A 27,553-nucleotide genomic window follows, 5' to 3' on the forward strand; every position below is an offset into this window, starting at 1 on the left:
AGCCTACCTGTGTGAAGGGGTCTAGGCAGAGGACTGGCTTAGCGACTGAGTGAAACCAGAGACTCTTGGTGCCACTTGGTATTTGCTTGTGCTGGTTTTATTCTCTCAGACCAGATTACCCCATGCAGTGGGTCCTTAGAACTCTGCTCATTTCCTTACAAATCACAAAGATAAGAGCCCTTTCTCCTTGGCCAAATGTGAAAAATCCCAGAGACTCTAGGGTCACATGCTCACTCCTTACACCAAAGGAAAAAAAAAAAAAGAAAAGAAAAGAAAAGAAAAGAGAAGAAAAAGGAAAAGAAAAAGTAGCTACTAAATGATTGCCCCCAAATGAAAAATGTTGAGACTTGTAACTTGTTTACCTTATTTTCATTAAACTCATTTCCCTTTAAAAAATATTTTCAAGGCAAAGTAAGATGTTCAGCCTTATTTTTCTTGATTTTATTCAAGTAATTAGGCTAGTGGGAATAAGAGATTCTTCTTTGCAATATCAAGGACCAATTCCTATTACTAGGCCCTAAGTAGGTGCAAGTGCCGAGAAAGCAAGGATATTTTTGGTCTGTTTGGTTTGGTTTATTTATGATGTATTCCTCAGTGCTTAGAATAGGGGCTGGCATATAGTAGATGCTCAATAAAAACTTGCTAAGTGAATGATAATTGAATGTGAAATGACTAGCATTGTGTGAAAACCTTTAATATTGTTGCAGAGATAAAAATATATCAATATAATACATTGTAGGTATATCAGCAAGTTATTAATAAAACAATATATATTGAATACCTAAGTTCTGAATGGATACCAAGGGAAAGATTAATCAGAGTAGGACTAGGTTAATAAGAACCTGTGTACTACAGATAAATTTTTATTTATTACCAAATAGAGGACATTGAAATTGGTGGTATTATCTGGCCTAAGATTTTTTTTCCTGTTTTTATTGGATCTCCCATATTAATTCAAAGTATACCTAATTTTGTAAATTCAACAACTCTGTGCCAGTATAAGTCCATAAATGCTGTCTTTCTTACCCTTGTCTTTATTTTGTATCTCTTTTCACTCTATGCATTTCTTTTTATAAAAAATAAAATTGTTATTCAGAATTTATTGAAACATTTTGGAAGAGTGACACGCCATTTATAGCACTTAGTACCTCTGTGCTCTTGGAAAGTGACCCTGGCCCCACATTTCATAATTGCCTGATGACAAAGATCGTTAGGTGGTAACCACGTAGCTGAGGCACACTGGCCCATCTGGTTCAGTTTGTAACATTGGATCCTCTGTACAGACTGTGCAGACCGCACATCCATTTTTACGAAAAGCTACAGAATTGGTAAATATAGAGCTTCTTCCCTTGTGATTTAACTCTCAGTGTTTGAGATTCTTACAGGGTCTGTTATGGTGCTGCTGAAACCACACCACCTCCTCTCCCTGCAAACTCCTTCTCTCAGGCTATAAATGGTTCAAATCCTGACCATTAAAATAAATTTCACCCACCTTGCATTTCCCTCAGGTTGCTGCTCCATTCTCCCATTCTTTCTTCTCCTCTTCCTGCTTCTCCTCCTCTACCTCCTCCTCCTCCTCTTCTTCCTCTACTTCTTCTTCTCCTTCTTCTCCTCCTTTCCTTCTCCTTCTCCTTTTCCTCCTTCTCCTTCTTCTTCTATAGCTATTATTCCTTTGTTCTGCTGGTCCCTCCACTTCTTCACCTTTCTTTTACATCTCAGCTCCCTGAAATATAGTTTCCGTGTCTACCATGTTGCCAAAGCAACACTGACCAGGGTCACTAGAGGTCTCTTAAAGTCAAATAAAATGGCCTCTTCCTACATGATTTCAGGTTGACCACTTCCTCCCACCTTGAAATCATTTCTTTGGTACCACTTCTTTTTCCTGACTTTCTCATCTGACTCATTCTTCCTTTGAAAGAGAGGCTGAATCTGCTTCTATCTTTAGCTTCTTACCCTGTTGTGAGCCACTGGATGATATGGGTGGGAGCAAGCCCTGTGTAGGTGTGAAAGAGTGGAGAGGTAGGTCGACGGGATAGGTAATTAGGTGTTGTAGATAGTGAGCTTCTTGGGGCAGCCGTTTTCCTTTGCACCGAGACTGCCAGTTGTGTGTTCTTCCTTTGGGGTAACTTAAAACCACCTCTAATTATCACAGATGAATAGTAATGGACCTAGCTCTTAATGAAACGCAAAACCCTTATCTAGTCCTTGCCTGTGAAACTTTTCATCTCTGTACAGTTTAGTAATGCAGATCAGGGTGACACTTAGAGATGTATTTTAACCACTGGGAAGAGAAAGGACTTTCGTTAACAGACAGAAGTGCCTATAATGTAAATATAATCCACTGATTAATTTCCAGTTTTTAAAAGAAAGCTTATTTGATACCACCATTCCTTCAGACTATGTGGTTTCTTTTCCACAAAATGTAGAATTTAATTCTCTTCTAGTTTTCCAAAGACTATTACTCTAATAACTGACTTTAATAGCTGAAAATGAAGTTTGGCAGTATTTGTTTTATACCCCTACATTCAAAAACAGTCATTTAGACGAGTTCTTCTAATGTTAAATAAAAGAAAAATCCACCTGACTTTTATGTTGGGTTTTTTTGGCAGTTAAATTTTGTAAAATTCACTACAGGTCTAAACAAGTAAAGATCAAAAGGTGAAGGGGCGGGGGGAGAGTTGAATTTTTGTTTATTTTTCACTGTCTCAAGCACATTAATATATGCTTGACATAAGAGTCATACTCTATTTGTCCACCTCTTGCATTGCTTTTAAGAAGCTCAGTACCTTCCTTTAATACATAAATCTGGCCTTGTCACCAAGTCAACTCCTTGAAAATTGATCTATGGTAAAGCATCAAATTCTGCCAAATATCTGAGTGTTGGTGTTGGAAGATCTCCACAAGATTTGTCTCCTCAGTCACTTGGGTTAATCTCCTTGGATGTCTTTGTGAGAGTAAAACTATATGAAGGGAAATAGAATAGCTCAAATATTTGCACATGCAACTTATTGGTCCTATTTTTTATTCTTTTGCAGGGAATGGGACAGAGAGCTGGCATCAAAGAAGAACCCCAAACTTATTAATGCCCTTCGGCGATGCTTTTTCTGGAGATTTGCGTTCTATGGAATCTTATTATATTTAGGGGTAAGGATCTGATTTGTAAATTCATTATGGATAATAAGTGTATTCATTATTACAATTTTCTTAATCTAAAGTAATTTTCTTAATCTAAAGTAATTATTTTCATTTTTATGACTAGGGTAGTCTCATGTTCAGATAAAAGGACTAATTCAACTCCAAATACAAAGAAACCACTATAATAGAGACAAGTAAAAATACACTAAGGTGCCCTAGAATCCAGGAGGCAGTCTACAAATTGAAATGGGTTTGAAATAAACAGAAAAATAAATAGGTTCAGTAAAATAAATTTCTTTGAAAAGATTTATTTTTGTTATGATGCCAAATCACATTCTCTTACTAGTATATAAGATTGCTGGCACTTTTATTTTTCTGTATTTGACAGTATGTCATATGACACAATGTCAGAGGAGAATTAAGTCGTTTAGCCAATTACCTATTTGAATATCTCTGATATTTTGGAATCCTATCTGCAGACTGAGTTTCAGGGAAAAATAGCCAAAGTTTTAAATTTGGCAGTGAGGTACTCTTGCAGTAGATTTTCTCAGCCTCCTATGACTTCATCAGTGAGAAGAGAGCTCCATGTCTGAAAGCTTCAGGCTTTCCGGTGTTTAAGTATAGTCTGGGATGTTTCCCAGCTGCTGTTAAGTGTGACTCAGATCTATTATTTTTTACATCATCTCAAATTCTTGGTTGTAACCTATAAAAGGCAAAGATGAGTTGCAAACTTAGTCAAAGTAAAGACAGTGCATGATATTTTCTTCGGTATAAGTACCGTCTAGATTCACATGTATTCATATTGGTCTTGCATTGGAGAATTAGTGCCATAATGTCTCCCCAAAAGATGCCATTTCAAGTTGCATGTTTTTAAGCATTTGTAGTTTGTACGTACCAAGAAAAATGCATTTAGAAATCTATCTTGACAAAGATGATCACATTTAGATCCCGAATGTTTTGTAATGCTGTTGATAGACACCTGGAAAAATTCTTCTGGCTTTTGAAATTATCTGTCATCCATCCATCCATGCATCCACCCACCCACCCACCCACCCACATCTACCTACCTACCCACCAACCCACCTATCTTTCTACCTGTCTATTCCTATAGAAATCTGCAATGGTTTGGGGGGGGGATATTTTGTTCATAACTATGAGTAAGGCAGCTCAAGATTAAGATGCCTTTGAGGTGGTTTTTCTCAGAGCACTCAGAACTTTGAAAAACAATTTCGTCCATAGCATCTGGCTCTTTTGTTGGTTGTTTTAATGATTATACTGTATACATTTGAGTCAATGTGCCAAAGTACAATTCACTCTGGTCATATATAAGAATGTGACATTCTCAGTAAGTTATTGTTGGATTGAAACGAGTGACACTTCAAACAACTATGTCATGACCAAGACTCTGGGGTGTGGACTGACAGTTCTCCTTGGTCATGGTCTCCATCACATGCTGCTTCCATTGATTAACATAAGTGCTACTGTGTAGAAGTGGAAAGAGAGGCCTCACGATCAAGCACTTTTTGTACCCTGGTTTCTGAAATAATTTATCCAGCAGCATTGAAGTTTCATGCAAAACATTTCACCTAAATGTGAAAGTTGAGATGATAAATGAACATATTTACCTTTTTTTTTGGTCGTGTATACAAAAAAAAGTAGCATAATATAGTTTAATACTTATTGAGTTTAATGTTTATTGTACCTAATCTATTCCAGATTCAGCAGTAAGCCCTTTCTGCAGATTGTTTTATTTAATTCTTCTAGTAATTCCACGGAGCAGATGTTATTATCTCTGATATGCAGAAAAGGATATGGAAACTCAGGGAAATTATGAAAGTTCCCAGAGTCACACATATGGTAAATTTGAGTGAGAGGTCTTTTTAGCTCCAAAGCCTATGACCCTTCTGCAAAATCAGATCATAATTGCTGTATAATTACATGTGTAATGATTGTATTTACCAATCCACAGAATGGTGTCTGTAGTAACCAGTCTTGAGTCTGCTGAGTTTCTTTGCATCATCCCAGGAGATACAGGTTTCACAGAAGCTGAAAGATTGAGGCTTCTTCCAGGGTCACTTCTGGGGCAAAGATGAAGAAAGATCCCAGTAGAAAGCAGGATAGAAAGCAAAGAGAATCTTGTCCTTTACTTATTATGCTCCAGAAGGAACTGTGTGAAACCCACCCAAGGACCAGTAGTGCTAGGGTCAAACTCATAAACAAAATTAGGGGGTAGACGAATGGAGTGGGTGTGGAGAAGGACTTATTCTTAAACTTCTCAAGTCTTAAACGTGTCCCAGCAAAAGAGATGGGTGGTAGTGAGGGATGAGGTGCTCTCCAGCTAGGCTGAGCCCTGAGCTGCAGGTCTGGAGCCATCACCAAGTGTGAAGGGCAGAGCTGGCTCCTGCCAGCTCACCTGCTACTGGTAACCAAGGGGATATTGGTGAGGAGTAGGAGGGATGGGAAAAGCAGCTGAAATACGTGTGGTGGGAGAGGAAAATTTACATTGGTTGTGGAACAGGTGTGGTGAGGCTGGAGTTTTCTCACCTTTGTCACAGAGAAAAAAAAACCTCCCTGAGGTTGTGAAGTTCCAAGTAGTGAAAATGTTAAACACTTAAGTCTTAATAACCATGTGGTCATTAAAATAAGTGCAGCTTTTCAGGGTGCCTCGTCTCGGGACCCCATGCTTCTTGTTACTTCCAAAAGGAAAGAAGGGGAGAAAATGTAGCCATCATTACAAGACCGCTGTCTTTTATACCAGTGCCTTAGTATTGATGGTATTCTTTTTGGGCATCCCTTTTTTCCTCTGCGTGTATCCGCTTGGTAATTGTTAAAGTCCATGAAATTAAAAAAAAAAAAAAGTCCATGAAATTGTCAGTCTTTGGTAATTGTTAAAGTGAGGATCCTTTTTTTTAAAAAAATATATTTTATTTAGATTCAATTTGCCAACATATAGTATCACACCTGTCAAGTGCGCTCCTGTCAAGTGCGCTCCTCAGTGCCTGTCACCCAGTTACCCCATCCCCCCCACCCACCTTCCCTTCCGCAACCCTCTGTGTGTTTCCCAGAGTTAGGAGTCTCTCATGGTTTGTCTTCCTCAGTGAGTGAGGATCTTTGAGATTGCTATACCACCGCTCTTGGTAAAAGGTGGACATGCTTTCAAAATATCCTGTACGTTCTTGGTCTCCCTGAATCAGGGTAATTGTGATGTTAAAGAGGTTTTGGTTGGTTTCAGGGCTGATAGAAAAAGTACTATGAAATTTGCTTTTGACTGTGAAAGGTTAAGGAAAAAAGGAAATGCCATCATAAAGGAGCTTGTCTCTCTGCAACAGTTGATGTAACTTTAAATCATGTTAGCTATGGCCTCTCTTCATTAACCATGTACTTGTTTTTTCTCCATCTGACTCAGCAGCCAGATACAACATGATCGTCACATTTAGGACTCTTAGCATCAAAGAGACACTGGCTGTTGAAAAACTGATTATGAGGGTCAATTAAGGATAGTGAGAGGCAAGCCAAGTGGAGGGAGTTCTGTAAGCAGATTACGGAGAGCACATGGCTCTCCTTTCTTGGGTCCTAGGTAGCCCTGGGCATATTTTCATCATCAACATGGGATGAGCATTCGTGCAACTTGGGTCAAACTCCTTTTATTCATTAAACCCCAAGAAGGTTAAGGACACAAAGGAGTCCAAGTACTAATGGTGCTAGAGTCCTCAAGTCCCATGGTCTGTACTGCAGAAGATCTTTGTCCCTTATGTTTTGACAAAGACGTTGAGTGGGGACTCGAACACAAGCCCACGGCTAAGGAGAGTGTTTTGGGGGAATTCTGCACACGGTCCCTGGTTTAGGCTTTGACTTATGTATGTCCCTTTCACATAATTATCTACCTAAAGACAGCCATCTCCAGCAGATCTCCTCCTTCTAGATGCCTGTAGGCTAGGACCTCTTTCTCATCTTCCTTCCCATCTCTACCTCTTCCCATATGTAGCTGCCTCTCTAGCCCTCCCAGTGACTTGCATGCTGTATCTCCTAAACTCCCCCCTATATCCTATTTCTACTCCCTACTAGAACCCCCATCTCTAAACACACTTCCTTGTGCTACCCACCAGAGTAAGCCATCTACACCTTTCTGCGGTTCTGGTGACAAGAAGAGTTTGAAGTTCTGGGTTTAGAGTTCTTTGAAATATAAGGAATTTTTATATCACTCTTTAAAGTATCCGGTAGCCCCGCCCCAGATAATGTGATTTAATTGGTTTGGGATGGACCCTAGGATAATAGTAGCCTCATTAAGGTCCCCACGTGATTCTGATTCAGGTAGATAAGCACCAACATTATCACTGAATACGTCTGACTTTTGCTAGAATCTCAGGGGAGCGGTTGGGTGGCACTGAGGGAACTTTCTAGTTTTTTTTTTTTTCTTAATGATAATACGGAAAAGTTTAAAAACGAATATTAACTCTTTAATGACAGAAGAGCTATGTTTCTGAAACTTTAAGATGCATACCAGTGACTCGGGATGGAACCAAGATGCAGATTCTGATTTGGGAGGATTCTGGAGAGACCCTGACATTCTAAAAGCTCTCAGGTGAAGGCTTTGGAGGACTGTGGGAGAAGAATAGTCGTGGAAAGAGAAGTAAATAGATTCATTGGGACCAAGGAGCCCCTGAATAAAAGTGATGGGGGGGATCCCACTGACACTAAAATGCAGCTGGAGGTATACTGGAAAGTCCCAAAGTGACTAGTGTTAACTTCCTGTGTCTTCCTGCACCACCCCCCACCCTCCCACCCTGGACTGCACTGGAGAGAAGCAGATGACAGGGCGCAGGGAGAAGGCAAAGATACATGGCTAAGAGGGACTCTGTTTCTCTTCCAAGATTGCAGTAGGGGGAGACGTTACATCTTTTTCTGTAGAAACTTTGTTATACAGCTCGTTGGGTTTTATGTACCAAATTATTTGAATACTCTTTGGACAGAGTGATGCTCCAAGAACGTTCGGCAGTATATGTACTTTTACAAAAATATTTATTTGAGACAGAGAGAACAAGTGTGGGCAGTGGGGAAGTGGGGAAGAGGCAGAGGCAGAGGGAGAAGGAGAGAGAGACTCTCAGAATCTCAAGTAGAGTCGCCACTGAGCAGAATGCCCGTCTCTGGGCTCAATCCCGGAACCTTGAGACTGTGACCTGAGCCAAAGGCAAGCCAACGTTTAACCTACTGAGCCACCCAGGTGTCCCTAGATGTATATGTGCTTTTTTTTTTTTTTTTAAAGGTTTATTTATATATGAGAGAGCGAGAGCAAGCAAGCATGAGTGGGAGGGGCAGAGGGAGAGCGAGAGAGAATTTCAAGCCAACTCTAGACTGAGCCCAGAGCCAATGTGGGGATTGATCACACGACACTGAGATCAGACCCTGAGCCAAAACCTAGAGTCCGAGGCACCCAACTGTGCCACCCAGGCACCCCCCCTTGAAAGCTAACCTAGGAATCCAACACCATGTCAGGAGAATCCTGTATGTAAGAAAAAATGCATCTCCTGTTCTTTCATGTGGAATTTTGGAACAAAATTGACTTGTAAATTAGGAATTGTTTGTAATCATGTTTGTTTTTGTTTTGTTTTGTTTTTAAACTTAAACTGGATATGAGGACATCCAGGCCTCCCATTCCTGGTAAGAATATGGTGCATTTTTAGCTCTTGTAGTTAACCAACATCCAGTAGTGACTAATGAAAAATATGGTGAAATAAGGTAAAATATATGTGATGCACTCAAGCATGTATCTTTTTTCAAAGGTAGAACTTTTTTTTTTTTTTTTTTCCCTTAACTCCCATGGGGCATGCTCATACCCTATTGCCACAAGCTTGTTTCATGATCTTGGGGGCAAATCAAAGAACTTGCCTGGATCTCCATTTCCTTGAGTATATTATAAAAAGGGGTTGTAGTAAAGTGTATCATCTCTATGATCTCTTCAGCCTTTTTTTTTTTTTTAAGATTTTATTTATTCATTCATGAAAGACACAGAGAAAGGCAGAGACATAGGCAGAGGGAGAAGCAGGCTCCAGGCAGGGAGCCCGATGTGGGACTCGATCCTGAGACCGCAGATCATGCCCTGAGCCAGGGGCAGGTGCTCAACCGCTGAGCCACCGAGGCATCCCTCTTCAGCCTTTTAAATTATATGTCCATGCTACGGGTCCCAGAGAGGTGGTACTTATCTAAATCACGATGATCTAAACTTATAACTTGATTTGCCAGGTCAATGTTGAACTAATCATAATCCTTGCACTTATGTTTAACTGAGAGAGAAACTGGCCTGTTAATAACTTTTCCATTTCAATTTATGGTTATGAATAATATGATGGCTTTAAAGCCAAACGTTTGGTTCAAAGCCTAGCTTTGCCACCTAGTAGCCTTGGAACACTGGGTAAGTTATTTAAACTTGAATAGATCTGGGTACGTAGCAAGTGCTTCATAAATGATAGCTATTCCTCTGTCTTTAAATAGAAAATAGGCCTACCTGCACAAATTATTTGCATTCCCTCTAAATGCTATAAGTAATCTTAAAGTACCTTTTTGATTTTTATAGGGCACAGGACTATGTTTCACCAGTGTTTAGAAATGATAGATTCTTAAAAAAAAAAAAAAGATTCTAAGCATTACTTCAGAAATTAAAAGCAATATTTTAACACGTCTTCCCTTATTTCATTTTCTGGATTAATCCTACTATTCCACTATATCAACAAATCCAAGAACTTTTTCTTATAAACCATGAAGACTATAGGTTAGATTTCTAGTGAGAGCATTGCTGGTAAGTTAATGTATCAGTAAACACTAAAAGAAAAATAGCGAAGCAAAACATTTTGAGTTAGGCATTGAATCTAAAAGCATGATTCGGAGGTAGACAGATGTTATGATAGTATTTTTTGAGAGATTCTATTCTTGATGTGGTATAGACATTTTAATAAAAACTAAACAATTATGATAGTGGATAGGTCTTATTTTCTATGCCTAATATGGAAAAATTCTTCCTTTAGCACTTGTATAAAGCCAGAAATTACCACCAGACTCTGGTATATCAAGGTAAACAAAAATTTGACACCCTTGTTCACTCTGTCAAAAGCCAAATCATAAGACTTTGCTTTGGTAATATAAGCACAGTACTCTTTTTGTCTTATCTAGTATACCTGTGTTTATTATTTTTTTTTTGTATGCGCGTTTTCTTTTTACCATCTATTAATTATCCTAAGTGACATGCAACTTCCTATCCAAAATTTTATTCTTTTAAGTATTTTTTTAGATTATGAAAGTAATCAGATAATTTCTGGTAGATTTAGGTCTATCCACTTTCCCACCGCCCGCCCCCCTCCATGGGAATATATACTTAATAAAGGGAGAGGAATCATTACTTTATATAATACGTTATAAATCCGCTTCCCTTCTTAATATGTTGTGAATGCCTTTTCATATCATTATATACTTGCCTACTGAATCACCTTAATGTTTAATGAATCATGTGGCTGTGTCATAATTTACCAGTTCCCCATTGTTAAATATTTACTTATCTTGCCTCTGATTTTTCATAATTACAAACAATCCTTCAGTGCACATCCCTTTAAAAGCTAATTTTAGCAGATTTTCAAATTGCTTTCAAAAAGCAATTGTATTAACTGACTTTCTTGCTACTCTACTGTGTAAATTCAATCCTCGCCAATCATAGGTATTATCATTTAAAACATATTTTCAAATTTTTCAGTGAGAAAAAGTATGCTATCACTTTTACTTGCATTACCTTTGGTTTCCAGTGAGTTTAAACAGTTTTTATATATTAATTAAGCATTTACATGTCTTTCTGCCTTTTTTGCCTTTTTCCTTTTAGCATTTGTCTTTTTCTTGTGGATATATGAGAGAATGTTTTCCCCAGCCTGTAATTTGTTTCTAGTGAGTTTTTACCCGTTTTAATTTTTAAAAACTTGTTGCCAAATCTATATACCTTTTCCTGTGTTCTCTGTTTTTTGTCATCAGACATTTTTAAAAGCCCTCCCCCCCCCAAATATTTATGTTTTTACATGAAAATATCTAATCTATTTGGAATTTGTTTTAGTGGATGTTTGGGATAGAAATCTAATTTTAAAAATGAATATCCAGTTTCTTCATCATTTATTATATTATTTAGCCTTTCTCCACTGAATTAAAATGCCATATTATATATAAAATTATTATGGGTACTCTCTGTTCACAGATAAATCACTCTATTTCTTTGTCATGCCACATATTAAAATAGCTATATAATATGACCTAATATCCAGTAATGTAAACCCTCTGACATTTTTCTTATTCCTCAAATGTTTTTGACTGGTTTCTCATTTTTTTCATATGGAATTTAGAATCATTTATTCATTGACTCAACAAATATTTGCTGGGTGGATATTCTGTGGTAGGTATTATATATCACGTTGAGGTTGTTTTAGAAATTAAAGCGAAGGGTCCCTACTACTTTGGTGCTGAAAGTTCAGTTCCAAAGAATCTACTTGAAATTCTGATGAGGATTGTGTTAGTCTTATAAAATAACTTGGAGGGGAATGTAATCTTCACAATATCTGTTTTTTTCTTTATTGGGAATTTTTCAAACCTTAAGACTTTATTTAAAACTTTATGTGTTACTAACATTTGTAAAATGTATTTAAGGTACATACATTAATTACTTGTATTTATAATGTTTCATGTATTAAGTAAATTGTTATATTATCGAGATAATTAATTGATTATTATGCTTGGCATATAGGAATCTATTTTCTTAGTATAGTTAGTTTTTAAACCTCTACCTATTAAACTCTTGATTCACTTAAATTTCTGGAAAAATGTTAAATTGTTCTAATAGCCAGTATTCCTATTGTTTGTGTTTGCCTAACCCTAAAAGTAACACTTCTGGAGTTTTATTACTTAGTTTATTGGTATTAATTAATTTGGTGCTGATTGTTGTCTTGAGGGAGAATTTCTTTCTCAGGTTAACGAAACATCTTTATATCCAAGTATATTTAGAACATGTATCAGAAACTGGTATTGAAGTTTTATCAGATTTCTTGATAGTTGTTATTGAGATAACAATATTGGTATTCCATTAATTTTAATAGAAAGCTTAACTTCTCAATATTTCTCAAATAATGTCCTAGTATTCCTGGGAATAAAGACATAAAATGTGTTTAAGACAAGTTGACATAATGATGGTGATGATTTTTCTGGCTACCCACCATAGAAAGTCATGTAATCTTAGAAGTTCTTCAACTAATCATGTACTTGTATCAGAATAATCAACTATACTTTGGGTTTAGAAGTGTAATTTTTAAGGCAATCGTGTAATTGCAAACCTAAACCAAGTTTCTTGTTTTCACCTGAACTTGCAATTTCGTAGTCTGAATATCAGACAGACTTCTCTTTCTCTAGAAGCTTCTGACCCATCCTAGTTATGCAGGTAGGACAGAAATGGTGAAAGGATTTACATTCAGCCACAGCTGATGTTGAGCTTTGGTGTGGAGGGTCCTATGAAAGATACATCTCCCAGGAGGTCTTTTCAGCCTACTTAAGTTTTCTCTGGGAGGCTGATCTAAACTGGGACTCAAGATTATTCCCACCAGGAATGTGGTTCTCTAACCTGACTCTCTACCCAGATTGTCTTCTGAACCCACACTGTTCTGATCTGTATCTCCTTGAGTAGAAAATGCCAGTAGTCGTGGCAGGATGTGGGCCAGGACAATTGCCAAAGGAATCCCCAGTCTCTGTCTGGAGACTCCTCAGACTCAGATCATATAAACAGAGATGTTAGCACTGGAGGGGACATTCAAGATCAGCTTGCCCCCACTTGGATTATCAATGAAGAACACATCAGAGAAAGGAAGAGACTAAGGTGACACAGATAGCATAGGTAATGTGGATAGGACCTTGGGTTTCATGACTTCTGAATTTCACTGTCACGCTAGCTTAAAAATAGATATCAGGCTTCTTATATTATCTAAATGAAACATTAGGTAAATTGCATCTTTATTTGTTCATAAAACGTAATAAACATGTAATAATCAAGTAATAAAACGTAATCAAATTTTCAAATAAATTTATGTTACTCCTTGTGACATTCGAGTGTCAGTCTGCTTACATTATTTTATATGATGGCAAATTGGGAAATTTCTTATATTTCAGAATAGTGCAAGCCATGGGTATACAAAACTTTCACATATTAAGAAGAGAGGACTTTGTTTTTCCCAGTCATTTTCAGGGATGATTTCTGTAAAGGACTCTACTTCATAGACTAAGCTGGTTACCATTGTTTTCCCTTCTAAAAAAAAAAAAAAAAATCAGGTGCTATCTGTAAGTGGTTCCATTGTAAATATTAGAGAACACGCTGCTTCAAACAGATTAGGGAAAAACGGGGGTGGGGGGGCTGGGGGGGTGTTGGAGTGGTGATTTTGTCCTTGAATGTTGACGGTTCCATATTGTGGTGAGGTTTATGTCAGTTTGCTGTTTGCAGATGACGATGCTATTATTGGAATTTTTCTCTACCAAAAAGAAATTGCATTTTTTTTTTGTATGAACACGTGCCCTCCCAGAGTACTACTACTGGTGTCTTTGTGGAATTTCCATTATTGTTCAAAGGATGAGCATGTCATCTGTTGGTACAGGCAAGGTGAAGACCAATTCAGCAATGAACATGTGTAAAATAGATGCCTGAATCAGACTAAGACACATTTTACTTATTTTGTTAAAAAATTGCAACTGAATAACTCCTTAGCAAGTAAGTCTGTTGTGATAGAGATGGCCGGTTATGGCAAAAATATACTGGCTAGACAGTGGCAGGGACTGTAGTTCAAATTACTCAGTAGGAAAAAAATTTATACCTGTACATTTCCAATTCTAAAAATTCTGTGTACAGCTCGACTGCCAAAGTATTTTTCTTTTTTCCTCAGAATGCTCAATTTAGCATTCCATGGGTAGATGTTGCTCCTTAGGAATACATACTGTGGTGTTGATCAGTGGTTCTGTATTCTCTGATGTATTATCAGGAGAATACCTATGTAGGCATATGGGCCTGGGAAAGGGTGAAAGATATTTGTGGTGATTATGATATAAGCATGGATTCCTGAGTAGCAGTCAGAATCCTTACTTTCCCAGTTATTGTCTTTTTTTTTTTTTTTTAAGATTTTACTTATTTATTCATGAGAGACACACAGAGAGAGAGAGGCAGAGACACAGGCAGAGGGAGAAGCAGGCTCCCTGTAGGAAGCCTGATGTAGGACTCGATCCCAGGACCCCGGGATCACACCATGAGCTGAAGGCAGACACTCAGCCACTGAGCCACCCAGGCGTCCCCCCAGTTATTGTCTTAAAATGAGTAAGGAATGATGTTTTCCTGGTATACGTGGTAAACACCAAGGCTCCTTACTCTCCACTTGTTGATGACACAGTACTTCTAACAAGGGTAGTGCATACAAATCCAGTGTTCTTAACTTCAACTCCAGAGAGCATTTTAGCCAAGTACAAACCCAATATTAGAGGATAAGGAAATTAAAGTAAATGTGGTACTGACATTTGTCTACAAAGAATAAAATAATACAGAAAAATTCTAGAATGAAATATTGATCTAAAAGTTATTTTGAAAAAAAAAAGTTATTTTGAGGATGAAATATTACCAAACACACCATGAAAAATTATATTTATAGTACAGATAAATTTATACCTATATTTTCAAATTTAAGATTTGTTTTGACAGTTCATTTTCCTAGTCTAAGGAGGTATTTTGAAATAAAGTTATCTATTTTAGACAAGTCTGGCATGGGTCTCTGAAACTTAAAAAGAAATAGCCAGGGCATCACTTGCACAGATTGTAGTAGTTTAAGAATGGAAACAACCCATCTGCCCCAATGTAAGGCAATTGGACAAATCTTGATTTATTCGAGGATACCCTATTGAACATCACTTAGAGTAAATGTGGTAGATATACAAGTATCAATGGAAATAAATGCTAAAAACACAGTGTTAAATACAGAGTAGTTGCAAAAAGCATAGTGTGATACTATTTATATAAATATAAAACCTAAGAACTAATTCTTTTCTGTATATTCTAAAGATGGATACATGTGCCATAAAAGTATAAACCATACACAAAATGATATGCACCAACAAGCAGTAATTTCTGTACTTATTTACTTTTTATTCTTATTTTTTTTCTTATTTAATTTTTTAAAAAATAAGTGCTTTTTAGCAGATATGGCAACTATAAACATGGTATATCCAGGTAGGTAAGTGATTTTTCTTTTTAGTACTTTTCTGTTTGCTATAATTCAAAGTTTTTTAATTTTAAATTTTAATTTTTTAGTTATAATTCAAACATTTTGAGAATATGGCTATGTGAGATGAGAAAACTATAGCCCATCTTGTGATTAGTTTGGAAACTTTTTTTTTTTTAAAGATTTTATTTATTTATGATAGACAGAGAGAGAGAGAGAGAGGCAGAGACACAGGCAGAGGGAGAAGCAGGCTCCATGCAGGGAGCCCAACGTGGGACTCGATCCCAGGATTCCAGGATCATGCCCTGGGCCAAAGGCAGGCGCTAAACCACACTGAGCCACCCAGGGATCCCCCAATAAGTTCTTTTTTTTTTTTTTTTTAAAGATTTTATTTATTCATGAGAGACAGAGAGAGAGAGAGAAAGAGAGAGAGGCAGAGACACAGGCAGAGGGAGAAGGAGGCTCCATGCAGGGAGGCTGACGTGGGACTCGATCCCAGGTCTCCAGGATCACACACTGGGCTGAAGGCAGCACTAAACCGCTGAGTCACCTGGTCTGTCCCAGTTTGGAAACTTTTTAAAAAGGTTTGACTCTTTCCTTATATTCAGAGCCTTGGTCTACACAGTTAATTTGAAATGAAACATTGAATGTAAGGTATAGTATGAATAGCTAGTGGTCAATCAATAACGGCTCTGTATAGGCTAGGATTCCTAATGGGGATGATTGTTGGTAGAGAAAAGCATTTTCATTTATTGGGAATAAGAAAGCTTGTTGTATTGGGCACTTGAGGTTTAGAAAAGAGGTTGTAGAAAATGGGGGAATCAAAGCAAATTAAGGGTCAGGGAGAGTAAACTGAACAATGCTGGCTTACCAGTCTGGCTGGAAAATATATCTTTGAAATGGAATCAGTTAGCATTGCATCACGTCCCTGCAGGGTTTAGCCTCAGATCCCCATTTCACTGGGCCATCCTAGAACAAGGTGGGGAGATTATGTGTCTTTCCCTTTTGAAAGCAATTTAGTAAGATGGACGAGACACCATTTGAACTCAAATCTATTCCCATATATTCAGGAGTGGTGGTAATGGATTTGATGGACAGTTTGATTTAGTAGTTAATTGAAGATCCTGATTAGATGCATTTGGAAACACAACTTTAGTCCTCCTGTGTTAACTCACAGGTCTTTGAAGAGTTGATAAACCACTGGAAACGGGCCTGAGGTTGGAATTGGTTATAATGCTCCTTCCCTGAAGTCCATACCTATTCCAGACCAGGAAGGACATGACACTGGAAGTGGAAGTGGCTAAATTTAAATGCCACCGGTGCCTGCATGCAGCTCCCCTTTATTGTGGTTGCCTTGAGAAGCTATTTTATTATGGAAATGCCACTACTCAGAATGCTTCTAGTTCTTTATCAGGTCACTTGGTGTCTTCTGCCTTAGTTTCTTCTTCTGCAAAGTGAAAATAATAATGCCTACTCTGACTCCTAAAGTTGTCATGAAAAAGATGAAAGTATTTCAAAAACTGTTCAGCGCTATGTCGATGTTACCAATGAACACACTATTCCACCTTTACTTTATGGTCACTCTTCACTTTTCAGAGATACCTTCCTTATATATAAACTTGTCTCCAAATGACTTTTGCTATAACCCAAATCAAATCTTATTTCAAAGTATAAAAATATTGAAAATAATGTCAATATGGCATGGCCCTCAATGTAAGCCCATCTTAAATCCTTCTCTAAAGATGGAAATTTTTGTGTGGAAATTGTGGGGCCATTTTATGACAAGGAAATGAAATCTAATTTCTTTGTTTTTCCTCTTTTTAGGAAGTCACCAAAGCAGTCCAGCCTCTCTTACTGGGAAGAATCATAGCTTCCTATGATCCAGATAACAAGCAGGAACGCTCCATTGCAATTTACCTAGCCATTGGCTTATGCCTTCTCTTTATCATGAGGCCGCTGCTCCTGCACCCAGCCATTTTTGGCCTTCATCACATTGGAATGCAGATCAGAATAGCTATGTTTAGTTTGATTTATAAGAAGGTAATGCTTTCTTGCAACATGTTTTAAATGTCATGTTGATACACATAAGGGGTAAATGCTGAAATCAATTTTATATGCCTGCGAAGTAAATGGCAACAATAATTAATGTTTCCAGTTTTCCTTGGTAATCAATACAGTTCGTGTCAGCTAATAATTATTAAACATCTTCTATAAACTGCCTGTATTATGGATTTTTAAAAAACTAGTCATCATTTTTTAGAATCTGTGGCTTCCATTAAAACAATGCTTATTATCTGCATAAAAGTCATTGGCATAATATCGTCTTGTGGTAAAATGCCAGGTTATCTTTAGGTCTCAATAACAAGAGTATAGGATGTAATTGTTAGTGCTAATCCGAGCATTAACAGTTTCTGCTTTAATTAGTTAAGACACAGTGGTGGCATCCGCTCATCCACTGCTTTGAGTTAGATTTTTGTCATTCTGTGAGTCCTGTAAATTAAGAATTTTTGCAACAGCACATGCACGGGAGCCATCAGAACCTCCTTGGCTTTTCTGTGTGAGTTGTCCAGACAAGAGCCCAAGTTTCTGAAGCATGATTTAGGTGAATGCAGATTAAGACTTACCTACCTTAGAAACACAATGTAAGGTCATTTCCATGGCATGGCTTTCTACACAACATGTGACTGCTTGGATCTACCATCTCATTATAGAAAGCTCTTTTGGCTGAATCATTTGGATATTGCTTTACCTTTCTTCTCTTTTTCTTCCCCCAATGTAAAAACTTTATATACTTGGCTTACAAGGGACATGGATCTGAAATCACCTCAAGCAAATAACCCATAACACTCCATAACAGAGAGGCAAGGTCAGTTGTGTTGTAAAACCTTGATAGTCATACTTTATTGTTCAAAACAGCCTTTTATGGAGGCATAAGAAAAAAAAATGGAGTCCACAGTTTAATCGGATCACCTCAGTTACAATCTCATCAGTTCACAAGTACCAGGAAAAGATGGGCAATAAATCAACAGAATTTTATTTTGATCCAGAAATTTTATGTAAGTGAACAAATTATTAGATATCACTTAGAAGATAGAGTGGCACAGCATGAACACCAAAGAAAGTTCAATTCAATTTAAAAAATATTTATGAAAAGTGCATATTATCATAATGATGGATAATAGCTAAGGACGTCCATGACAAGCTTCTAGGTGAACTGGATATATTATTTCATTTCATCTTCTCCAAAACTCTCTATGGTAAGAACTATTATCCCTGTTTTATGCCTAAAATGTTTTAAGAAACTAAGACCTAAAAAGTATGGAGAACTGTGCAAAAACTTCGAAATTTCTGAAATGGGTAAATCATAGTCCTTGACATGGGGGATTATCTAGGTATCAGAGTGGGGAAGTATTGAGGTGATAGAGCAAGGCAAATTGTGTTATATAGGAGGAGAGAGGTATGAAGTACTCTGGGCTCAAGGGAAGGGGGAATCAAAGAAGGAGAGGGTTAGTTTGTAAATAAGTCCCTATATAACATTGCACAAATACAGCAATCTATGTACTTACAGATCCAGAACACATTCAGGAAAAGTTAGAGGCTATTGTATCTCTCCTTCCTCCTCTCATTTTTGAATAGCTGTGTTATTACCTGGTTGGTTTACCCCTCTAGGCACACTTATTGGCCTGCGTTGGCATCATCACCAGAGAATGCAATTGTATCTTCACCGTGGCTGTGGTTTGGTCCCTAAAGTGAGCCTAAAGTTAACTGGTCCCATCTCTGACCAGCTCCATCCACATGGCAGGCAGCCACGAACTCTTTCCTACAATATCCCAATGTTTGTACTACAGTGCTGTTCTGCATTGTTCTAAGATCTGTGACTATTAGGCATTCACATTATATTGTGTTTATTTTTTTTAAAAGATTTTATTCATTCATTCATGAAGACAGAGAGAAAGGGCAGACACAGGCAGAGGGAGAAGCAGGCTCCCTGCGGGGATCCCGATGTGGGGACTCAATCCAAGGACCCCAGGCAAAGGCAGATGCTCATCCACTGAACCACCCAGGCACCCCCAAATTATATTTTAGATGATAAGTCTAAATACATTTATAAATGTCAAATCATTATGTTGTACAACTGAAATTAAGACAGGATTGTATGTCAATTATATGTCAATTAAACTTTAAAAATAAAAGAAAATAATGAATACAAATTAAATTTATCCTTTGAATTCCTAGAAGATAGAGGTAATTAAAATGAACAAATATTCACTGAGTGCTCCCTGTGTGCATAGCTTCCTGCGAAGGCCTCTGGAGAGGACTCAAATCCCCTGAGATGGACAGTTTCTTATTGAGTCATGTGTAACCCAGCTCGATAGAATTTTCCCTGTCATTCTGTTCTAATAGTGATTTGAAATGAAGTGCTTTGATTCCTTCTTCATCTGTGCTAATCTAACTGCTGTTCATTATTCCCCACCCGTCTTAAATTCTATCTCCTCAATAAAGTGCAGATTTTTATAACCAGATGTGTGAACCTTCTCTTACCTACCCTATTATGTTCTGCACCCTTTAGCTCATTTACCATACCATATGTGGTTGTGTATGCTCCACCCTGAGGCAAGAATTATGTATTAGTGGGGATGCCTGGGTGGCTCAGCAGTGGAGCGTCTGCCTTCAGCTCAGGGCGTGAACCCAGGGTCCTGGGATCCAGTCCTACATCGGGCTCCCCGCAGGGAGTCTGCTTCTCCCTCTGCCTGTGTCTCTGCCTCTTTCTGTGTCTCTCATGAATAAATAAATGAAATCTTAAAAAAAAAAAAAAAGAACAATGCATTAGTAAATCCTAATAATAATCCCTGAAGCCTTGACTCCAGTGATTTGCATCACTTAAGTGCTCAATATAGATATATTCAGTTGAAACAATGCTGGATGGGTACTCTCCAATCAAAGGCATCTAATGGCTAATCAATTCTTACTGAATTTTACAGCCTAAGTATAACGGTGATCTTTCATAATTGTGTTTGATTATCTACTTAACAATTATATTTGTGTATAGGGGTATATTTTTCTTTGTACTATTTAAGGATTTTGTATCGTTAATACAGTCTTTCACAAAAATCCTTAATGATTCATAATATACTTTTGTCGACTTCAACTGTAACTTCATTCAATAGAATTATTATAGAACTCTGTTATAGGTCAGTAGGGTTACTCTAAGGTTATGGTTTTTAAGTTTTTTATTTTTAAAGATTTTATTTATTTGTGAGGGAGAGAGAGTGTGTGAACACAAGCAGAGGGAAGAGACAGAGAGAGAGGCTGAAGCACACTTCCCGCTGACCAGGGAACCAGGGCTTGATTTCCTGAACTCCTGGATTATGACCTGAGCTGAAGGCAGGCCCTTAACCCACTGAGCCACCCAAGTGTCCCAAAGTTATAGGTTTTAATCTCAAACTTTGCTTCCTATAAAAACAAAACAAAAAAACCCTACCAAAACCTCTATACTATATAAATGGGCTGTATCATTCCTGTTTTGGAGTAGAAAACATGTCATTGCTGTCTAGATGCTGAAAAACGAAATAATCACAGGCATGCTAGTATAGTATTTTTTGTGAAGAGAAGTATTTATAAATCTGAGAAAATACCAAGGTAGATGAACATAAAGTAATAATTTTCATTACCTTTACTTAAAAATACCTAATTCTTTAGCTGTGATACGATGTTACTTATTCATATATTTGTCTTCTCTTTGTCCACATCACCTAACTTCCCATTTTCCTTTTAGACTTTAAAGCTGTCAAGCCGTGTTCTGGATAAAATAAGTATTGGACAACTTGTTAGTCTCCTTTCCAACAACCTGAACAAATTCGATGAAGTACGTACCTACTGATTTAATGTTTTATGCATTATTATTATAACTCCTACAACCCCAAGGGTTTTCCTGGTCAGTTAACAGTATATATAATAATATATATATATATTATAATATATATCCCTACCTTCTCTATTTCTACAAGCTATGGTTGTATAGCAGAGTGTCATTCTGAGGTCCCATGGAACCACCCAATGCAAAGGCATCTCGGCTTGCTGAATATTGCATGAAGTTTTTTGAAATTTAATTTTTATCAGATCCCTTTTAATACTTTACTGTTTCCTTTTAATACTTTATTCTTTTTTTTAAAGATTTTATTTATTTATTTGACACAGAGAGAAAGAGAGAGAGATAGGGAGCACAAGCAGGGGGAGCTACAGAGGGAGAGGGACATGCAGACTCCCTGCTAGGCTGGAAGCCCAACATGGGACTTGATCCCAGGACCTTGGGATGGTGACCTGAGCCAAAGGTAGACACTTAACTGACTAAGCCACCCAGGTGCCCCTCCTTTTAGTACTTTAAATCAGTTATTTACTTTGGCTGAATATGATATGCTGAGCACTTCATGTTCAGTGCTGTCTTATGACACAAATAAATACAAGGTCTTTGAGGTCAGACAGTGTGTTTTATTTATTTTAGCATTCTTAGTATTTAACATAGTGTTAAACCCACAGCAGGTGCTCAACAAATTACTATTGAATTAAGCATGTATTTATTCTTAATATTTTGTCAGGTGATAGAGTTGTTATACTGAGCCTTTGGAGACTCTTTTGCTCTTTCATGTTTACACCATGGCTCTTGCTTTATCCAGATAGAAGTAAGTTATTTAAAATAAACCCCTGACATGATACTTATGCTATTTAATCTTAATTCCACTGAATAAAAATACTTAAAAGTGCAATGACTTGAAATTTGTTCCTTGGGAAATCCTAGTCTATTTGCAGAATGTTTAAGCACATTGCCATGTGCTGCACATAGCAAACACCCTGATTTTAGCATGCTGGGAACCATGTGTTTGATTTTATGACCTTGCTGTGCTCCTTTTTCTCATTCAGGCTCATTTGTTTGTCACTGGTTTCCACTGTGATTTTATTTTCCAGGGACTTGCACTGGCGCATTTCGTGTGGATTGCTCCTCTACAAGTGACGCTCCTGATGGGGCTGCTCTGGGATTTGTTACAAGCCTCTGCCTTCTGTGGTCTTGCTTTCCTCGTAGTCCTCGCTCTTTTCCAAGCTGGTTTGGGAAGAATGATGATGAAATACAGGTAGCACTCTAGTTACGTAGCTTGATGGCTTGGAAGGGTTTTAAATCAGATTTCCAAAGAGTCAACTCTAGTAGAATCAGGCCTGCTCTATTTACTGAACCGGGATCTACATACTGGGTGTCACTGAAAAAGGGATTGTTTTTAAGGTGTGAATAATACTCCCTATATCAACAGGACATTTTTTGGCTTATCAGTCTATAGAATTTCTTTTTAAATAGGTGAAGATTGAGTTCAGTTTTATAGATCATAAGGTTCAGGTAGAATGGATAAAGCATATACATACATCGGAGGGAATGCATATATTTTAGGTAGAGTCTTCTAGGTTTTTCATACTCTGGTTCATAGATCATCATACAAGAGCCTTAGTTATTTTTTATTGCAGAATGAATCAGTGATACCAGTCCCAGCTTGTGATAGACGCCTTCTAGAATTTGTCAGCTAGAAGATGATAAAACATATACAAAATCTGGAGTGTCTTTGTTAGCGCTTGGCTTGAATCCTAGATTGTACTCTTACTAGTTATGTGACCTGACTCGGGCTACTTTGTCTCACGGAGTCTCTGATTTTTCATCTTTAAAGTGTAGATAACCATTTCTCTTGGACTTCACCACCGTGAAGTGTCCAACACTGGACAGTCTATGGAATGTGTCTAGTAGTAAATGGCACATAGAGGGCATTTACTAAAAGATAGCTATTATTTTTGTTGTCATCTGTCAGATAATAACATAAATGCCCATCTGTTTAATAAGAAGTGTGGCTTTTTTTTTTTAAGCTTTTATAGTTCTTGCTGACAGTTTAACTTGGTTTTACTAAGTATTTGATTGATTGATTTACAGAGATCAGAGAGCTGGAAAGATCAATGAAAGACTCGTGATCACCTCAGAAATGATTGAAAATATCCAATCTGTTAAGGCATACTGCTGGGAGGAAGCAATGGAAAATATAATTGAAAACATAAGACAGTAAGTCTTTCTGATAATTTCAATATAATTAGCCTGTTAATGTTTAATATTTTATTTTTTTAAGATTTTATTTATTTATTCATGAGAGACACAGAGAGAGAGGTTAGAGACAGGCAGAGGGAGAAGCAGGCCCCATGCAGGGAGCCCGACATGGGACTCGATCCCAGGACCCCGGGGTCACGATCTGAGCCGAAGGCAGGCACTCAACCTCTGAGCTATCCGGGTGTCCCTGTTTAATATTTTAAAAATAAGTATGTCACAACAGACTTACTCCCAGTTCATATTTGAAGTTTCTGACAATCAATTGTTTTAAGTTATATCAATATTCATGCATCAATATCAAGTGACATAAAGTCCTTTTCATGGGCTGTAGTTGTATATAGTTGGTTAAATATGTTGTTTTTAATTACAAGGATATTTATGCCTCATGAAAGAATTTCCTGTCTGTGTTTATAGCTGCTTATTATGCTTTATTTGACAGAAATAATGATCACAATGCTGGAAGCTGATTGAAACCTTAAATGAAACTACCAGAGTCATAATTCTGAACCAATGAAGTGATTTTTTGTTATTCCACTTCACTTATGTTATGGCTCAAAAAAAAAGAAAGAAATTCTTCTCTTTGGTTTAGATATCATTGTTTTTCCTTAACTTAATAATAATGCAGGGTAATATCCATAAATTGTGTTTCTAAAAACCCTGCATTTAAGAGGTCAGCTCAAGCAACAAAAGCCATCACCTGAGATAAAATCAGTGCTTGGCACCTGTCTCTAGCCTGTTTCAGGTCAGATAACCTCTCTTTTGCTGATTGTTAAAGATTATATCCAGCCAAAAAGTACAGCCCAGACTGAGGTATGGTAACTGTGACATATTTGGGGCATAATATAAATTAGGGTATTTCTGCAGCCACGAGACCATTTTTCTTTAGTCAAGGTCCATGTTTTACAAACTGCAATCAAAAAGGGTTCTAGAAAAAAAAAAGTGTTCTAGGAGACTCAGTAATAGGCATACTACTGTTGAAAATCAGATCATTTCAGCTCCTATGGCACAAGAGAGTTTCACAGGGAAAAATATACTAAAGAGCAGAGTACCCTTTTAGATAGTGTGAATATGGCTATGAGGAATTGGGGTTGCTGATTCTGGTAGAGGGTGGTAACTGAGCTGCAGGTGTGTGATTGGAACAACAAAAGAAATGCTGAAATATCAAGTCCTTTTGCCATGTAAATAGAAAGAGTGAAAGAGTAAATATTTCCCAAACATTATTGGTCACCTGTTTTTATTATGCTTTTCAAAGCAAATCCAGGAAAGGAATTGTATTTTCTTTCCAGAAACAGCCTTAAAGATCTTGGGGAATTGTTTAGTTGGTTGAAGTTGTTTTTCTTATTAACAAGTGAGTTCTCCATCATACTTGTCCCCTTGGTCACTTCTATGCCTATGAGCACAGGCATCCCAAGAATGGGATGAAATGTTCATCAGAGCATCTGCTTGTCTCGGGCGTCAAGATAAACTCCTGTTCAGGACACTCTAGGTGCTGACTTTTCCTGACTTTGATTTTTATTTTTCCTCTTCCTCAAAAGATGAAATTCACCCTTTGTATTTTGTATTTCTGTCTGACCAATTCTAATAGCCAACGGTTGGTTGTAACTTGTATAATCTGGTTCCTTAACCTGGCATGAAATTGTTACCTGAAAAGGCTTGGAAGTGCTGACATAAATATGGGAAAGCAAGAATTGCTTCTGATACTCAAAAGAGCAAATATAATGTCTTGGAAGAGATTGGCAGGATGCGCTTCGAGGGGTGATTACCTCAGCCTGGGCCCAGATGGTCCTGGGCAGAGACTGTGTGAAACTCCTTGCCAATATATTCCTTTATTGCTCTCCTGTAATAAAGTCACTTTCAAGTTTTTTTTTTATAAGAAACTAATAAAATATTTTTATGACTCACAAAGTACAAGTGATTTTATTATGGAGAGTACTGCTTTCTGCGTGATCCTTATAAATGTTCGTGAGTCCATTATTTTTTTCTTGTCATACCACTTCTTCCATTTTCCTCAACTGTTTCTAATACATTTCAACAACAATTATCACAAACCTGTGAACATTTTTGTAAACACTCTTTTCTAGCATTTTATTAACATCAGCCTAGCCAATGTTTCTCTTTTTTTTTGTTTTTTTTTTTCTGTTGAAGATTAAGGATTCTAAGTGCTAGGCCATCCGCTGAGCTCTCATTAGCCTTGGCAGTGACTCTTCCAGGGAGATGGTATTGTTTCCATTCCGCACAGGCGGATTCTGTAGGAACCAAAGGGAAGAGCAGTTTACTAAAGATGGCTTGGCTGTAACTGGCAGAGCCAGGGGTCAAACCCCAGTGAGATTCTAAAATCACAATCTGCCTTCAGCTCCAAGTGATTGAAATAAGTAAGCATTAGACCACATTAGATTGTGAATCACAGCCTGGGATGGACACATTGAATTTTGTTTTCTGTATCAGAGTGCTCAGGATTATACTTTTTTTCAGACTAAAAAAAAAGATTTTTTTCCCCCCCTGAGTTCTACTACTTGAGAATGAAAATTTCTCTGAATTCTACAAATGTGTGAACTAGCACCCTAAATGCCAGGCACAGCTATTGCTGTTGCTCTCTCCCTCCAGAACCCTCTGCTCATCTGTTCATTGCTGCTTTTTTTCTTGCAAGAGCTGAATAGGAGGATCTCAATTGACTCGAAGTTTTCTAGTCCTGGAAGAGTGGGCTGGAGGTTGAAGGCAGCATTGTTCTCTTTCATTAGCAGCATCTGCACTCCCCGTTTTCTACCCACTGGAGCATTGAAACTTCTTCTACATGTGTTAAAAAAAAAAAAAAGTTCACATTTACAGTTCAGACCACATCAGAAGTAAAAATGATTGTTGCAGGGGCACTTGGCTGGCTCAGTCTGTGGAGTGTGCAACTCTTGATGTTGAGATTGTGGGTTCGAGCCCCATTTTGGTTGTAGAGATTACTTAGAAATAAAATCTTTTAAAAAATGATTTTTTTTTTTGCAAAGAATTATATAAAGTGAGAGACGGAAAGGATATAGTAGCTGTTCTTTTGTAATTTTTCAAGAACTACCTGCAACAGAATCACTCGGGTTCTTGTTTAAAGCATGGATGCTGGAAGCCTACGGACTTATTCGGTATCTCTGAGGGGTGGGCCTGAGACTGCATTTTAATAAGTTTCTCAGGTGATTTTCTCCTATGCTAAGATTTGGGAAACCATTCTTTTGTGGCTTCTATGTTATTTTTAGCGTTCTTCAAAGCCTAGCTAGCACTTCTAAAATGTTAAGAATCCACTAGGGAATCACAAAAGTGTATTTTTCCTTCATAAATCTGGCAATGCTGTCCTCATTTCCAACTTAATTACTTAAAACACCACCCAACAAACAAAGCATTTGAATCAAAGTCTCACTAATCTTCCAAGTTAATGATGAAGTGACTCAAGATATTAAAATACTCTCATAATAGCAATAGTAATTATAATTGAGATTATAAATTATAACTTAAAAATAATATTTACAGGTAAGATGTCTAAGACACTGGTATATTCATTACTGCCCCCCTTTCAGAGAGGGTAACTGAGGCCCAGAGAGATCACATGTCTTGCCCGAGGTCACACAGCTCACATAGGATGGAGCTAGGATCAGAACACAGGCAGAAAGCCTTGAGAGCTTCTGTTCAGGTTTTACATTCCAAGATGCCTGGTATTTGAAAAGTTGATAAGCATCCCAAATTTTATATATTTCTTTTTTATAGAACAGAGCTGAAACTGACCCGGAAGGCAGCCTATGTGAGATACTTCAATAGCTCAGCCTTCTTCTTCTCAGGGTTCTTTGTGGTGTTTTTATCTGTGCTTCCCTATGCACTGATCAAAACAATCATCCTTCGCAAAATATTCACAACCATCTCATTCTGCATCGTTTTGCGCATGGCAGTCACTCGGCAATTCCCCTGGGCTGTACAAACATGGTATGACTCTCTTGGAGCAATAAACAAAATACAGGTAATGTACTCAACAGGGCATCCTATGCAATGATTTTAGAAC

General features: G+C 37.5%; 1 protein-coding gene across 1 annotated transcript in view; it reads left to right on the forward strand.

The window, feature by feature from the left end:
* CFTR (CF transmembrane conductance regulator) overlaps window positions 1–27,553 on the forward strand; it is a 162,535-nt gene that overhangs the window by 28,552 nt on the left and 106,430 nt on the right. The window contains exons 3-8 of the mRNA XM_041728196.1: window positions 3,036–3,144; window positions 17,220–17,435; window positions 21,172–21,261; window positions 22,359–22,522; window positions 23,359–23,484; window positions 27,265–27,511. Of these exons, the coding sequence (XP_041584130.1) occupies window positions 3,036–3,144; window positions 17,220–17,435; window positions 21,172–21,261; window positions 22,359–22,522; window positions 23,359–23,484; window positions 27,265–27,511 (952 nt within the window). The remainder of the gene's footprint in view (window positions 1–3,035; window positions 3,145–17,219; window positions 17,436–21,171; window positions 21,262–22,358; window positions 22,523–23,358; window positions 23,485–27,264; window positions 27,512–27,553) is intronic.

Source organism: Vulpes lagopus, chromosome 13 (assembly GCF_018345385.1).
Source record: "Vulpes lagopus strain Blue_001 chromosome 13, ASM1834538v1, whole genome shotgun sequence".
NCBI lineage: Eukaryota > Metazoa > Chordata > Mammalia > Carnivora > Canidae > Vulpes > Vulpes lagopus.